Source organism: Acomys russatus, chromosome 16 (genome assembly GCF_903995435.1).
Source record: "Acomys russatus chromosome 16, mAcoRus1.1, whole genome shotgun sequence".
NCBI lineage: Eukaryota > Metazoa > Chordata > Mammalia > Rodentia > Muridae > Acomys > Acomys russatus.
In genome coordinates this window covers 14540058-14555262 of record NC_067152.1, presented here as the reverse complement: position 1 = coordinate 14555262, position 15205 = coordinate 14540058, and the positions used below count along the sequence as shown (strand labels likewise).

The following is a 15205-nucleotide window of genomic DNA, read 5'->3' as shown; positions in this document are numbered from 1 at the left end:
ACCACCGAGTCGCTGGAGGAGCCATGACAGGGCCCTGAGCTAGAGTCACTGGCTGGCCCATCTGCCAAGTAGCCACTGCGTTCCGTACAGTAGCTTTCTCCAGATCCGCTGCTGTCATGAAGCCTGGCCCGTCGTAGGGCCACTGGGCAAGCTGTGGGGTGCTGAGAGGTACATCGGAGGCGGTGCAGGCCCTGGCCTTGTGCATAGGGGTGCTGAGATGCTGCCAGGTGCTGCTGTTCTTCTGGTCCCCGGAGATGTGAAGGCCTGGGGAGGTGTTGATGGCGAGAGCCCATACTTGGATCCTGGGAGGGCAGGAAGGGTCTAGACCTTGGGGTCCTGGCCACTGAATTCCTGGAAGGGCCCAACAGGTAAGCCGAAGGGAGGTGATAATGGGCGTGGCCAGGGTGCTGGCGAATGAGATGCAGTCTCCTGCCTGGCTCCTGGTAAGATGGAGAGGCTCCCAGAGCCTGGGAAAATGAGTCTCCCTCTACAAAAGCAAAGAACATGGATATTTAATTTCACAGACACAGACTTAAAACAGAGAATGAACTCAGAAAGGTGTAGCTATCCTGTTTGATCCCACATAGCCTCTGAGCTAGGTTTGGGGAACCAAGGACACCTAACCTAAAGTTCACCCAGGCCTGGACTTCCTCTTCCTTTGTCAGGCTGTTATCCCAGCTCCTCCCACCAGCCATCTCTAGGGCTCTCACTGTCCCTTTAGAGAGACTACCACAAGGTTCTGCCTCGAGAGGTTGATTTTGTTTCCATCTTTTAGAAAATGGCTGCATCGATTTTTACTAGAATAGGGTCCTCTGTTGCCAGAACATTAGAATAGTGAGTGGGTAAACAACCCAGACCTTGACAATGAAGATGGTAGACAGCCCTCCCCCGACGGACGAGGTGCAGTGCAGTGCGCAGCTGAGCCGTGTGGGCAGCTGCTTCTCAGCCCCACAAGGGAAGCCCTTCCCCAGAGGGCAGCTCTGTTCTACATCTGTGTGCCCAGGGGAGCCCTTAGGCCACCTCCTACCTACGATGTTGAACATGCAGAGGGGACAAGTCCGATGCTGGTGTAGCCAGGGGTCCACGCAGGAACGATGGAACTCGTGGAGGCAGGAAATGACCCGCAGTTCCTGAAGCAAACAAGAGTGGCCCAGCCAGAGGTTATAAGGACCTCCCTAAATCTTCCCTTGGCCTTGCCTTCTTGCAGCCATCTACTTGCAAAAAGAACAGGAGAGTAAGGGCAGTGTGGGCTTTGGTGGCTGGCGGGCTTGGGTTAAGCTGCATGACTCTGGGCAAGTTTTGGTTCTTGCTTACTTTTCTGAGACAGTTTCACATAGCTGTTGAACTATTCTTTTTTTTTTTTTTTTTTTTTTAGTTGTTGAACTCTTGAGTCTTCCTTTTCCTATCACCCTAGTTCTGGCTTCGAGTCATGCAGCACAATGCCTGGCTTGAGTTTCTCAACAGTTTCTGCTGTCAGTAAGGATAAGAACCCAATCTACTGTCCAACTCGCCCTCCCTCCTCCCCCTCCCCTCACCCCCCACCCCCTCCACCATGGGGCTGACACAAGATAATGCATTTAAAATGCCCCCATGGCCTGACAATACCTCTGCTTGTTCTTAGAAGCCAGCAAAATGACCAGATCTCAAAGTGATCCCTGCCACGGAGGACATGTAAGGCCCAGAAGTCGCCATACCTAAACCTTTCCACCCTGGCCCCAGCTCCCATCTCCATCTCCAGACTGGGCCACCTCACCTGCCCTTCTGAGAATTCTTCCAGGCAGATGGCACACATGGGGGCCGAGCTGCAGCTACTCCCTGAGTCTGGCCACTCAGCTTGAGCCCGCCTACAGCTGGCTTGGTACCTCCTGGTAGCCAGCTGGCTGATGGCCCAGGCTGTCCGCTGCTGAAGAGGGTCCTGGGAAGAGAAATGGAGTTCACACTAAAATAAGGGCTCTGTTTTCCTCTCTCTTGGGCCCCACCTTGGACTCCGTTCCATCGCCCCATCAGATCACACAGCCAAATGACTGCCCTGGAGGGCGTAGCCCTCCAAAGGATCCTGCATAGCTGTGCCTTCCATCCTACCACCTTGCTAGGTTCCACTATGCTTTTCCTCTGATGACTCATGAGATAAACTTAAAAAAAAATTATTACTCTAGTCTATATGTTGGACGTTTTGTCTGCATGTATGTCTGTGCACTAGGGTGTGCCTGGGGCCCACAATGTCCAGAGCCAGAGGAGGTGTTGGATCCCCTTGAACTGGAGATACAGACAGTAACCCCCATGCTCACCCACTGCTGGTCTGTGTGTCATTTTCTTGGTGCAGACTCCCCTGGACTGGTTTAGAAATGGTTAACCCTGTCTCCCCTGCTTGCCTGCCCCTTTTCTACTTCACTCTTGTCTGTAGCAAGCACATACTACCATCTAAACTATTATATGTTTTACTTCTTTTATGGTCTGTTTCCTCCCACTAGAATGAAAGCTTCTTCTCCTCCTCCTTCTCTTTCTTTCTTTCTTTTCTTTTTTACTTCCAAGACAGGGTTTCTCTGTGTAGCCTTGGCTGTCCTGGATCTCACTCTGTGGACCAGGCTGGCCTGGAACTCCCTGCCTCTGCCTTCTGAATCCTAGGATTAAAGTTGTGTGTCATCACCGCCCCGATAAATGAAAGCTTCTTAAGAGTGGCGGTATTAGCCGGGCATGGTGGTGCACGCCCTTACTCCCAGCACTCGGGAGGCAGAGGCAGGTGGATCTCTGAGTTTGAGGCCAGCCTGGTCTACAAAGCGAGTCCAGGACAGCCAAGGCTACACAGAGAAACCCTGTCTGGAAACAAAATAAAACAAAACAAAGAAACAAACAAACAAACAAAAATGAAGCCGGGCATGGTGGCGCACGCCTTTAATCCCAGCACTCGGGAGGCAGAGGCAGGTGGATCTCTGTGAGTTTGAAGCCAGCCTGGTCTACAAAGCAAGTCCAGGACAGCCAGGGCTGCACAGAGAAACCCTGGTTTGAAAAAAGAAAAAGAATGGAGGTGTTTTTTGTTATTTTTATTCATGGTGCTGTTTCCAGCACCTGAAACTGATATATATATATATTTTTTTTTTCCTCAGTATATATGATGAATACGTGAATAGATGGATGGACAGAGATGCACACATAAGAGAAATGACTAAAACCAACAGAGAGCCTAGAGTGTATATTTAGATGCTTTGTGGCCATAAAGACACCGGCCCGCCTGGAATTGCCTTTTCCACCTCCACATTTTTGCCCGTGCCCAGGTCTATCAGGCAGCCCTCACTGCTCACCGGTCTGCTATGGCGGGGGCGACACCTGATGCGCAGCACAGACGCCAGGATGATCACAAAGACGGTGCCCACCACGGTCAGGAGGATCCACACGTCATGATCTTTCTGGGGGTGTGGCGGGGAGGGGGAAGCAGAGAGGAAAAGGGTCATACTCTAGAAAGAGCCAGGCCAAGCTGAAAAGGAGCTGAAGGGCCCTGGGGCCTCCCACCTGAGGGATGAAGGGATGGCCCCAGAAGGACTAGGTAGTTCTCTCAGCTTGGGGTCGCAGGAGAGGGATGTCCTGCTGCAGCTCTCATCTGGAAACCCATGTGTTTGCGGGAAAAGGAGGAACCAATCCCTTTGTGATGTGGGAGCTACTGGCTGGAGAGCAGCTGGGAGTGGAGAGGTACTCACCAGGGAGTCAGAACCTAGGAGCCCCCTCCAGCCCCCCATCCCACCCCCCACCCCGGCAGGCAGGCTCTCTACTCTGTGTGGTGAAACCACAGGGCTGAAAACAGCTTCAGGACCCAACAGGCCCAGTCTGCTGAGACTGTAGATGAGGCTCAGAGAGGGGAGAAGACTCCCAGGGACACATGGCTAGGGGCTGAGAGTCGGCCAGAGGATACCCTGGAGGATAGCTCGGAGGTGACTGCAGATGCAAGGCCTGAGGCCTGAGGCCTGAGGCGCTTACCCAGGCTGGGCGCTCCTTCAGTTCAATCCTCACATGGGCCTTCCGGTTCTTATAAACAAACTCCATCAGTTTCTCGGCATCGGTACCCCAGATCAGCACCACTGGCCAAGTCAGCCCCAGGGGCTGCTGCAGCTGCAGAGAACAAAGCCCCACAAGGGCTGTTGTGACTTCTGCTTCCCCCAAGAACCCTACTTTCTTCCATCCACACCCTTCCTGGAACCCAGCCTGTCCCCAGGCACCTGCTCGGCAGCTGCTCGGTCCTCCGTGATGTCAAAGAGCACAGCGCTGGCTCCCCGCTCGCCTGCCATTCGGGCCTGCGGAAACATAGCAGAGGTCACAGGCCAGCCGTGGCTGGCTCTCAACCCTGCATACACACATCTTTCCCTAGGATGTTGTACCCCGTACACTGACATGTAAGGAGTCAGGGAGCCTGGGATCCCTGACAGACCCGGCCCGCTGCGCTCAAAGAACAGCATTCAGCCTTTCATTTGGAAATGGAACACTCACCCAGGGTTCACTGGGTGCCAGATGGTGGCTTTGGCTCTAGGGTAAAATAAGAATTGCCCCTGCTCAGGGATCAAGCAATGTGGGAACCAAGGGCAGGGAGTGACCAGCAGTTGGAGGAAGACAGAGATGCCTAACCAGAGCTGGCTGTGGCCCACCACTGTTCTGACCCAAAGCCTCCCTGGCAGGTCCCCCACTTCAGTGCAGGGGTGCTGTCTCCCTGTCACCCTCTAGCTTGCCAAGCTCTTTGGTTCCAATTCAGGGGCCTTAAAGAGTCCTTGGTCCCTTGGTCCTCTCCCTTAGGATGGCCTGATTGAGGAAAAACTAAAGGGGTTGCTCACACAAGGACACGACAGTGCACAGGAGGGGTCCGAGAGCATATCTGAGGCAGTACAGTCTAGCCAGCCGGGCAGCAGCAACAGCAGATAACAGAGTCAAAGACAGAACAAGGGAATCTGGGGGCCTGGGTGGGGGTGAGAGGCAGACGATAAGAGCCCAGCAGCAACGGCCAACTGACAAGAACAGGCGCTGGGGAGGAGCTGCTCCGAGCCTGGGACCGGGACCTCCGGGACCTCATTCTCAAAGCCAGCCACCTCCCACGTTCCATCTCTCTCCCAGGGACCACTGCTGAACCTCTGGGGTCTTCCTGCAGGCAGTGAAGGGGTTAACTCTTCTGCAAGTCACGGTGGCAGGAAGAGGAACCAGGGCAGGGACTTGCTCTCCTAGCTTTGAAGTAGCAGTCTTCCCAGGGAGAGCCTGTCAGGGCAGGTCTCCTGCCAAGCAGGCTAGGGGCAGCTTGATCCTCTACTCTCTGCCCTGCCCCCCACCCCCTCCAACTCCCAAGCCCCCCATCTCCCCAAGCAGTGACAGGGGCTAGTGGGCCTCTCAGAACAGTTGCCTGCAGGCAGGGGATGGGGCAGGGAGGGCAGTAAGACATTAAAGCGGGGGTGGGGGGGGTGGGAGGGTGGTCCCTATTTTGGTTAAGGATAACTTCCTTTCTTCTCTCTTGCTCCAGGGGGCTGGGCTGGTCCCTCTATGGGTCCTGCCTTGGCTAACTGACTCCGGGCCACATGCCCTGAGGAGACCACAAGGGACTGGGGAAGAAAACTGCAGCTTCCACTGTCCCCCGAAGCACTTCTTTACAGAAAGGCCAAGCCAGCTGAGCTCCTCCAAACAGACCTTCAGGGCCCTCTAAACCAGGGCTTCTCTTGGGAGAAGTGGAGAACCTGTGACAGGGGAATCCTACTGGTAATCTCATAGTGCAGGGATGTGTGAGGAGTGGGAAGGGTACCGCAGTAGTCACAGAACGAGATTCTCAGGGCCCCAAGCTTCCCAGTGTGACCTAACATGGGGGCTCCCTTCTTTCGAGACTTTTCTTACTTCTTCATCCGGCTCTCTTTGAAGGGCTGGGGTAGGAACAGTAGAAAGCAATTACTGGCGAGGTTCAAACGCCCAGGCCCATTACAGCCCATAATTACAAAGTTGTAAAAGTGATCAAAGAGCCCAGAGAGTTTGCCAACAGGAGGGAAGAGACAGGCCTTCCTGGCAGTGGGTTCTCGTGTCCAGAGTTTTAGGGACAGAAAGCAAGATTTGGGGATGAGCAGTAGTCCGATCTGGGGCTTTCTGTGCCTCTGCCCACTTGCACCCAAGAGTAAGAGCAGAATCTGGAAGACAGGATGGGTAAGACAGGATGGGTAAGATGGATGCTTCAGGAGAGGCCAGCCCTTGAGGCCAGCAAAGCAAGCAAGCCTCCACCAGGAGCCAATTCAGGGTGTGCAGAGAGGAAGCTGAAATCCTGTCTCTTGGGCCACTAGTCAGCTGTTAAATTTTTCTCTGCAGTCCACGGCGGCTGTTTCTGTACATTACCTGCGTATGCACAACGCACAGCGCCTACTAGGCCTGAGGTACCAAGCCACTCAGAAGGTCAAGAGTCTCCATGCATGTAAAACTATACTGCGCATAGTAATAGGGCAGAGGTCCTCGACCTTTCTAATGCTGTGACTCTTTAGTTCCTCATGTTGAGGTGACCCACCATCATAAACTTAATTTAGTTGCTACTTCCTAACTGTAATTTTGCTACTGTTATGAATCATAATGTAAGTATCTGATATTCAGGACGGTCTTAGGTGAGCCCTGTGGAAGGATTATTCAATAACCCCCAAGGGGGTCGCGGCCCACAGGTTGAGAACCATGGTTCTAGTGCATAACTGAAAGGAATAGGTAATGGTTAATGCTTTTCACTGAGGCCTGCCCTTCCTTCTACTACCTGGTCCCCAGTCTGACACAAATACTTAACACACCAAACAGACAAATGCAAAGCAGCTCCCCCTAAGGGGGTGAAGAGAAAAGGCCCACTCCCACCCGCTCCCAGGCATCTCCAAGAAACACAGACTTGGCAGAACTTTGTATTGGAAGTCCACTTGGCCGAAGACCCCCACCTGCTGGGAGGAGGCAGTTTGCTCCTACAGGCCTGAGGCAGGTTGGAAAGCTTCAGTAGGACCAGTGGCAGCAGGCTGTGCTTGGGAACGAGGGTAGAAGGAGGGAGAAAGCAGCTGTTTCTTCCTGAGATCTCCCCTGCCCAGCGTGCCTAAGTGCCATCCCAGCCTCCTCCCACTATTCCCTGTGAGACTTTGGGGGCAACTCCTCCATGCACCCACTTTTGTTTTTGTTTTTGTTTTCTGTAAACTGGGACACTAACAGACCCTGCCTCATAGAGCTACTGTGAGGACTACACTCATTCGTCCATGTAAAGTACTTTAACTTGTGCCCGCTGTGTGGTGTTAGTTATCATATCAACTGTTATATATGATTTGTGCACATGAGTTCATCGACTCCCTAACCTTCCGTAAGACAGTAAGGAAACCAAGATTCAGAGGTCTGTACAGGGTCACCAATGAACACAGTGAAAGCCGCACACCATCACCCAGAACCTCAGCCTCCGGAGTGTCTGCTTTCTGTTTTGTTTTGTCTCAAGTTGAGATCTCACTGTGTAGCCCAGGCTGGCCTCAAACTGCACAGTCCTACTGACTCAGCAGCACTCCTGTAATGCTGTGATTACAGGCATGTGCCACCACATTCAGCTTGAGAGCACCTTCTCTTCACCACTGGATGGTGGGCACCTTGGTACCCAGTTGCTTGTCTCTGGATCTAATGCCACTGCATGATGGGGCATGGGAGCTGCCAAAGAAGCAGACACCAAGCCAGGTGACTAGGTAGGAGCAGTTACAAGCATGAAAAGTCAGACAGAATTATGGCGAAGGTTTCAGAGAAGAACGAGACAGACAGACAGCTTTGTGAACTGGAAAGCGCAGGAGGGCAGAGTGTTCAGTGGTGGAATACACACTTAGCATGTGTGAGGCTCTGGGTTCAATCCCCAGTACCAGGAAAAAAAAAAAAAAAAAGCCAAGCCGGGCGTGGTGGCGGCGCATGCCTTTAATCCCAGCACTCAGGAGGCAGAGGCTGTGAGTTCGAGGCCAGCCTGGTCTACAAAGCGAGTCCAGGACAGCCAAGGCTACACAGAGAAACCCTGTCTCGAAAAAAAAAAAAGCCAAACCAAAATGGACCAAACCAAATACTGCCTGATTTTGAACCGATGATGCCCGTGATGACAGAATGACCACTGTAGGCATTTCCTGGGTGATGACTGCCCCGCTCGGCATTGGATTATGAGTTTGCATCTGTACTGTCCCGTTAGATCCTCGTAACTAGGGCAGGACAGATGGCTCAGAGGTTAAGAGCACTGGCAGCTGTTTCAGAGGACCCCGGTTCGATTCCCAGCACCCACACATGGTGGCTCAGGACCATCTATAACCTGATGCCCTCTTCTGGCCTCTGAGGGCACCAGGCATTCAGGACTATGGTACATAGACGTGTACGCAGACAAAATACAATACATATCAAATAAAGAAGTTAATTGATTAACTTGTATTCATGTATAAATCCCATTATTACTCCCCCTTTCGTGGATGAAGAAACACAAGACCAGAGGCCCAAAGAGGTGAGCCAGAGTTTCCAGTCATGCTGCAGGACAGAAGATGAGCCGCAGCTCAACTGTTCTAGACCTCTAATCCTGTCAGGGGTGACAGCTTGCTTTTTTCTTCCTCCTCCTTCCCTCCCCCCTCCCACTTCCTCCCATTCATTCTTTTTTTTTTTTTTTTTTTTTTTTTTTTTTTTTTTTTTTTTTTTTGAGATGGGCTCATTCATCCTAGGCTCAAACTTGGTATGTAGTCAAGAATGAGAAAGAACCTCTAACCCTCCTGCCTCTGTCTCCTGAGGGCTGGGATTAGAAGCAGGTGCCATCACGCCTGGCTTACCGTTAATAAAAGGGAAACTCAATAGACATGAATTTGAGTGAATGATTTTCAATATTTTCTTTACAAAAGACTTTATCTTTCTCTTACACTTTCCAGGAGCCATAGTGTGTGTGTGTGTGTGTGTGTGTGTGTGTGTGTTCACATGCCACTAAACCAGACAATCCATATGCATTATTTGTCTTAGTATATAATTTGTATTAACGCACCGAACTTAAGAGAATTCTGTAAAGCCAAAGCGGAAGGAAGTATTCCAGTTTAGCCTTTGCAATTTCTGAGACGTCGGGAGTAGCTGGAGCACGCTCATGACTAACCCTGCGGACCTTTCTTGAGCAGGGAACCCTAGGCAAACAGCAGTTGGCCAGGTCAGGTGATGAGACCTGAGCGGCATGCTCTGGGAAAGAGCAACTCCCTGAAGCAGTGAGAGAGAAGCCAGGCGTGGCGGTTCATCCTGTCACTTTAACTGGACTGAGATGCTCCTAGGGGATTAGTAAAGGATGCTGCTGGGTGTGTCTGTGAAGATGCTTCCAGAGAGCCTAATTAAAGGGGGAAGGCCTGCCCTCCTCCGGGCAGCACCATTCCACAGACTGGGGGCCACAGATGGATGGGGATGGGAAGGGAGAAGAGGAGAAAGCGTCTACTAGCATAGCTTTATGGAGGCAGGAAAAAGGGGTGCAGGGCTTCCTGGGCCATGGTAATGTGAGCGTCTCTACCCACCGTGTTCTACCATGATGCACCACCGCAGTACAGGGACACTGAAGCAGTCAACTGTGGCATGAAGCTGCTAAAACTACAGCCAAATGTTCATCCTCTCTCTCTCTCTCTCTCTCTCTCTCTCTGTCTCTCTCTCTCTCTCTCTGTCTCTCTCTCTCTCTGTATCTGTCTCTGTCTCTGTCTCTCTCTCTGTATCTGTCTCTCTGTCTGTCTCTGTCTCTGCTTCTGTCTCTGTCTCTGTCTCTGTCTGTCTGTCTGTCTCTCTTTCATAGTGTTCTTAGGTATTTTGCCATTTCAGCAAAAGTCCGATGCACTAGGTAGGAGATGCACTCAGGGAACTGGAAGCGCTACAGCTGGCGTCATGCTTTCTGTTGTTTGATTTTCACTTTCTTTGGACCGGGTCTTACGTAGCCCACGGTCTTGAAGTTGCTATGTAGCTACGGTGAGAATTACGGGTGTGCACCTCCACGCCTGCTTTCTGTAGCAATGAGGACAGAGCCCAGACGCTCATACATGTTAGGCCAACACTGTACCAGCTGAGTTATCTATCCCTAGCCCTTGTTTTGTGTCAGAGGTGAGATTTCAGCATGTAGCCTTGGTTAGCCTAGAATTTGCAATGTAGGACAGTTTTGAACTTGTAGCAATCCTCCTGCCTATGCCTCCCGAGTACTGAGATTACAGGCCTGTGACACGTGCCTGGCACAGCTTTTGCTTTGTGCTTGCTTTAGTTCAAGCACTAGAGACACTTGACACATAGCTTTTTGTTTGTTTGTTTGTTTTTTGTTTTTTTGAGACAGGGTTTCTCTGTGTAGCCTTGTCTGTCCTGGACTCACTTTGTAGACCAGGCTGGTCGAACTCACAGTGATCCGCCTGCCTCTGCCTCCCAAGTACTGGGATTAAAAGCGTGCGCCACCACGCCCAGCTACTTCTTGTGATTTTTACAAGAATCACAAGGGAAAAAAACCAGGAGCTTAGCAAGCACCCCAAAGGGTATGCACGTTCTTCTACGAGAATGCAGTGGCCAGGGCTCCAGGGATGGCCAGTGGCTTAGAGCACTGGCTGCTCTTGCAGAGGACCTAGGATTGGGCAAAGACACCCACATGGCAACCCACAACTATCTGTAGCTTTGGCTCCAGGGAACTGATGCCCTCTTCTGGCCTCCAAGGACACGAGGCAAGTTTGTAGTATATGCAGGCATGATAAAATAGTGTAGTGTATGCATATAAGATAAAAAAAATATATACCTTTTTGTTGTTGTTTGAGACAAGGTCTCTTTTTATAACCCTGGCTATGTTAGAACTCACAGAAATCTACCTGTCTCTGTCACCCAAATGCTATGACTAAAGGCAAGAGCTACAATAAATATTAAAATTTTTCTTTTCTTGTAATGTGTTGCTGCAGAGATGGAGGAGAAAGCCTTCTATGTAGAAGCACACTTACTGCTGGCCAAGTGTGCATGGCAGTGCAATCGCACACTATGTTAAAACTGCAGGAGGTGGGGTGCGGTACACCTGCAGTTTTTAAAGCTAGGGTAGACCATACTATGAGACCCTGTCTTTAACTTCAACTCCTAACTGGGTGACAGTTAGGAGTAAACATCACACTTTCTATAAAGTTTCCAGGATAAACATATGCTGCTTCTACAAAAGACGAAGAGAAGCAGAGGGAACTCCATCACAGCCTCTCTGAACTCTCCTTGGTCCACTCCCGATCTCTCCTCACGCTCACATGCAGTGCGAACACTGAACCGTGCTTCCTGAACGAACATTTCTCTAGATTTTGTAAAGTAGGAAAAATTAAATATCTGTACATAGGGTGACTCTAGTCCGAAGGAAACCTGTACCTGCAAATGACTGTGATGGTGCAAAAGGCCTCCATGGGCTCAGACGTTTGCCTACGTGGTCACAAGTTGGTGGAACTGCTGATGAGAGACAGAGGCCAGCCTGGGCTACAGAGTGACACTCCGCCTCAAAATCCAAAGTATGCCTCAAATGCAAATAAAGGGCATGCTCCATATTCCCCTGGGTATAGAGGTAAGTGCACAGAAAACTGTAATTGCCGTTTTTAGAGAAAGATCACAAGGTGGCAGGGAGCACGCCAAACCAGAGAGCCCAGGAGGGGTGTACCCCTGCTGCCCAGTGCCCCTGCTGCCCCGAGACTGAGGGGCGAGTGCCGCCAGGTGTCTGAGCCCTCATCTAGGGCTTTTGCTTGCTTGTTTGTTTAGTCTGGCTTGGTTTTCGAGACAGCATTTCTCTATGTTGCCCAGGCTGGCCCCAAACTTGTGATGGGTCGGCCTTGGCCTCCTGAGTTCTGATACCATAACAATGTGTGGCCAAGCCTAAATAATATTTTATGTTTTCACTTTATTTGTTTGTTTGCTTGCTTGTTTATTATTTTTTTGAGACAAGGTTTCTCTGTCTGTCTCTGGTTGTCCTGGAACTCAGAGATCCACCTGCCTCTGCCTCCTGAGTACTGGGATTAAAGGTATGTACCACAACGCCCAGCTTATTTTCAGTCTTTATTTTTTATTTATTTTATTATATTATTATTTTTGTTTTGTTTATTCAAAACAGGGTTTCTCTATGTAGCCTTGGCTATCCTGGACTTACTTTGTAGACCAGGCTGGCCTCGAACTCACATTGCTCCGCCTGCCTCTGCCTCCTGAGTGCTGGGATTACAGCCTCCACCACCACACCCTGCTAGGGGTTTTTGTTTTATTTTTATTTTGAGACAGGGTCTCACGTATCCCAGGCTGACCTCACACATGACCAAGGTGACCAGATTCCTAACCAACTTGCCCTTCATCCTGGAGGCCGGGGCTGAAGCATAAGGCACCAAGCCCAGCCCTGCTCAATGTTAGAGAACAAGCCCAGCGCCTGTGCGGCCGAAGGCGAGGCGCTCTGCTGGCTGAGCCACATCCCTGGCCCTAATTTACACATAACCCTTGTGTAAGCCAAAGTTCTCTCTCAGGCCTGAAGTTAGTGAACCTCGCAGGAAATGTGTAACGGTTGTAAGGAGAACAGCAGCTGCCACTTAGCTGTTCTGTTTCCCCTTTTTGAGTTGGGGTTTTGTTACATAGCAGTGGCTGACCTCGTACTTACTCTACAGTCCAAGCTGGGCTCAAATGCACAGTAATCCTAACAGCCTCCCAAGAGCTGGGCTCACAGGCATGAGCCTCCACGCCTGGCTCTCTTTTCCTGTTCTTGTGAAAAGCACTCAGCAGTTTCTGCAGCGTGAAACAAACCTTCAAGTGACATCCCACCCTGCACCTCCCACCCCATTTGCTCTTGTGCTGAGGAAGGGAAAGTTTTCAGGAATTTCTAAGAGATGGAGTGGGGGTAGGGGTGGGGGGCTCATGCTGGGATGAAATTCAGAAAATTCTAGGACTGGTTGGTGGAATAAGGAGAGAAAGCATGGCTTTCCCCCTGACGGATGGGCTGTGAGCTCAGGGGCCTTGAGGGAATCAGGCCTAGCACTCCTGAAATCAGTTATTATTATTTTATGTGTATGGATGTTTTGCCTGATTGAGGGTCTGCGTACTGCCTGTGTTCCTGGTGCCTGTGAAGGCCAGGTGAGGGCGTCGGAGTCCCTAGCACTGAGTTACAGATGGTTGTGAGCTACCCTGTGGCTGCTGGGAACTGAACTCAGATCTTCTGGAAGAGCAGCCTGAGTCCTTTATCACTTCTCCAGGCCCAGAGGCTTATCATTCTTTTTGTTTTTATTTTCTGTTTTGTTTTGTTTTGAGAAGGGGTTTCTCTGCGTAACAAGCCCTGGCTGTCCTGGACCTCACTCTATAGACCAGGCTGGTTTCAAACTCAAGAGATCCTCCTGCCTCTGCCTCCCAAGTGCTGGGCTTATAGGTGTGTGCCACCACTGCCCGGTGGGCTGATCATTCTAAAGAGACAAGGGGACAAGAGAGCACAGTGTCCTCCCGGACCAGTGCTGGGCGCCGCTGAAGATGTGGGATGTGAGACTCTACCTTACTGGCCAGTGACAGGCAGGGGCGAGGGGCGCGCCGAGGACTCTCCAGCTTGACAATGCTGATGAATCCAGGCTCCAGGTTGTCATCATCACTGGCGTTGCACAGGTACAAGGGGTGGGACTGCAGAGAGACAAAGATGTGGGTTAGAGGAGCTCCAGGGAGCGGGTCTGAGCTAGCGACAAGACCAAAGCAGCTCTCCATTATCCTAGGCAGGTTCCAGGTTGGCTTCCTTAAAACAATTTGAAAATAACGTTATTGTTATTGTGTGTGTATATGTGCGGGTGTGACAGGCAGGGGTGAGGCACGTGGGTGCTATATGGGTGTGCACGTGGTGGTGGTGGGGGGGTCAGACGACAAGTCTCAGGAGTTTTTTTTTCTCCTTCTTCCGCTGTGGGATCTGGGGACTTGCCCTGTGAGTGCTTTACTTGCTGAGCCATCTTGAGTAGGCGGGTCTCTTGGTACTATAGAAGGGTAGACCTTACTTGGGTGGCCATGGTGGCTGATAGCCTGTCCCTCCAAACTCAGAAGGCAGAGGGGCAGGGGGTTTATCAGAAGTACAAGGCCAGGGGCTGGAGAGATGGCTCAGTGGTTAAGAGCGCCGCCTGCTCTTCCAAAGGTCCTGAGTTCAATTCCCAGCAACCACATGGTGGTTCACAACCATCTATAATGTAACCTGATGCCCTCTTCTGGCCTGCAGGTGTACATGCAGACAACACTGTATACATAATAATAAATAAATCTTAAAAAAAAAAAAAAAAAAAAAAAAAAAAAAAGAAGTACAAGGCCAGCCTGGGTTACACAGCGAGTTTCAGGCCACCTTGTCTCAAAGCAAGTGAGCCTTATTACTAGATGGCTTTCTACTCAATTATTAGTCATTGTCATTTCAGAGGTGCCGGGGGTGGATGCAAAGGAGGGTTGTCACAGAGGAGACCTAAATGAACCGGCTGTGAAATAGCTGTCCACCCTTAGGCCATACTTTCCCAACTGGACCAAATACAGATGGCTTCTCTGCTGACCACAGAGTCTCTTGATGCTTCTACTTGCTCCCAAGTGCCCTTCGAGCAGTCGTGTGCTCCTGGAAGCTCCAGGCTCTGAGGATGCTTGTATGCTCCTGCATCTTTGCCTTCTTCCTTTGATCCCGGAGCCATGCCAGGTGCTACTGATGCCTCTTTGGGATGCTCCAACAGCTGTTGCCCCGTAGAGTCTGGCCTGTGTCATTCTACCTCAGTACACAGGCCCTGCTTCTCTCACTTTACCTGTGTGTGCCCATCACGGGATCAAGCAAGCTGCGGAAGAGGCTGGCAACCAATATGTACTGCCTTGATTTGCATCATAGCCCTGATAATTAAGTCTCTGAGTAGGACTGCTGGGGTTCCAGAATTTAAGTGTTACTGGCCTGGTGATAGAAGTTTGGTGTGGGAGAATGGTTACACGCTCTTGTCTCCAGATAACGAATGGATGAGGCTGGGCCCGTTCTTCAGCGAATACCCTGGCTTTAGTCTGCCTATCCAACCATCTATCCACTCCTTTCGTGTGTGTGTGTGTGTGTGTGTGTGTGTGTGTGTGTGTACACACATGTTCATTTTTTGTGTGTATGTGTACATGTAAGTGAAGGCCAGAGGTTGATTATGAAAGTTTCAACCCATTGTTTTCCACCTTATTTTATGAGACTGGGTCTCTCCTTGAGCCTCAGGGACTTGCTTGTGTCTGCCTCCCTAGCACTGGG

General features: G+C 50.9%; 1 protein-coding gene across 1 annotated transcript in view; it reads right to left on the bottom strand.

Annotated features, from left to right (window-relative positions):
- Rnf43 (ring finger protein 43) overlaps positions 1 to 13600 on the bottom strand; it is a 17167-nt gene extending 3567 nt beyond the window's left edge. The window contains exons 1-7 of the mRNA XM_051158238.1: positions 13477 to 13600; positions 4209 to 4283; positions 3970 to 4101; positions 3300 to 3404; positions 1754 to 1915; positions 1028 to 1130; positions 1 to 487 (exon numbers count right to left, since the gene is read on the bottom strand). The exon at positions 1 to 487 is cut by the window's left edge and continues 902 nt beyond it. Of these exons, the coding sequence (XP_051014195.1) occupies positions 1 to 487; positions 1028 to 1130; positions 1754 to 1915; positions 3300 to 3404; positions 3970 to 4101; positions 4209 to 4277 (1058 nt within the window). The 5' untranslated portion in view covers positions 4278 to 4283; positions 13477 to 13600. The remainder of the gene's footprint in view (positions 488 to 1027; positions 1131 to 1753; positions 1916 to 3299; positions 3405 to 3969; positions 4102 to 4208; positions 4284 to 13476) is intronic.
- Positions 13601 to 15205: the final 1605 nt, after the last annotated feature.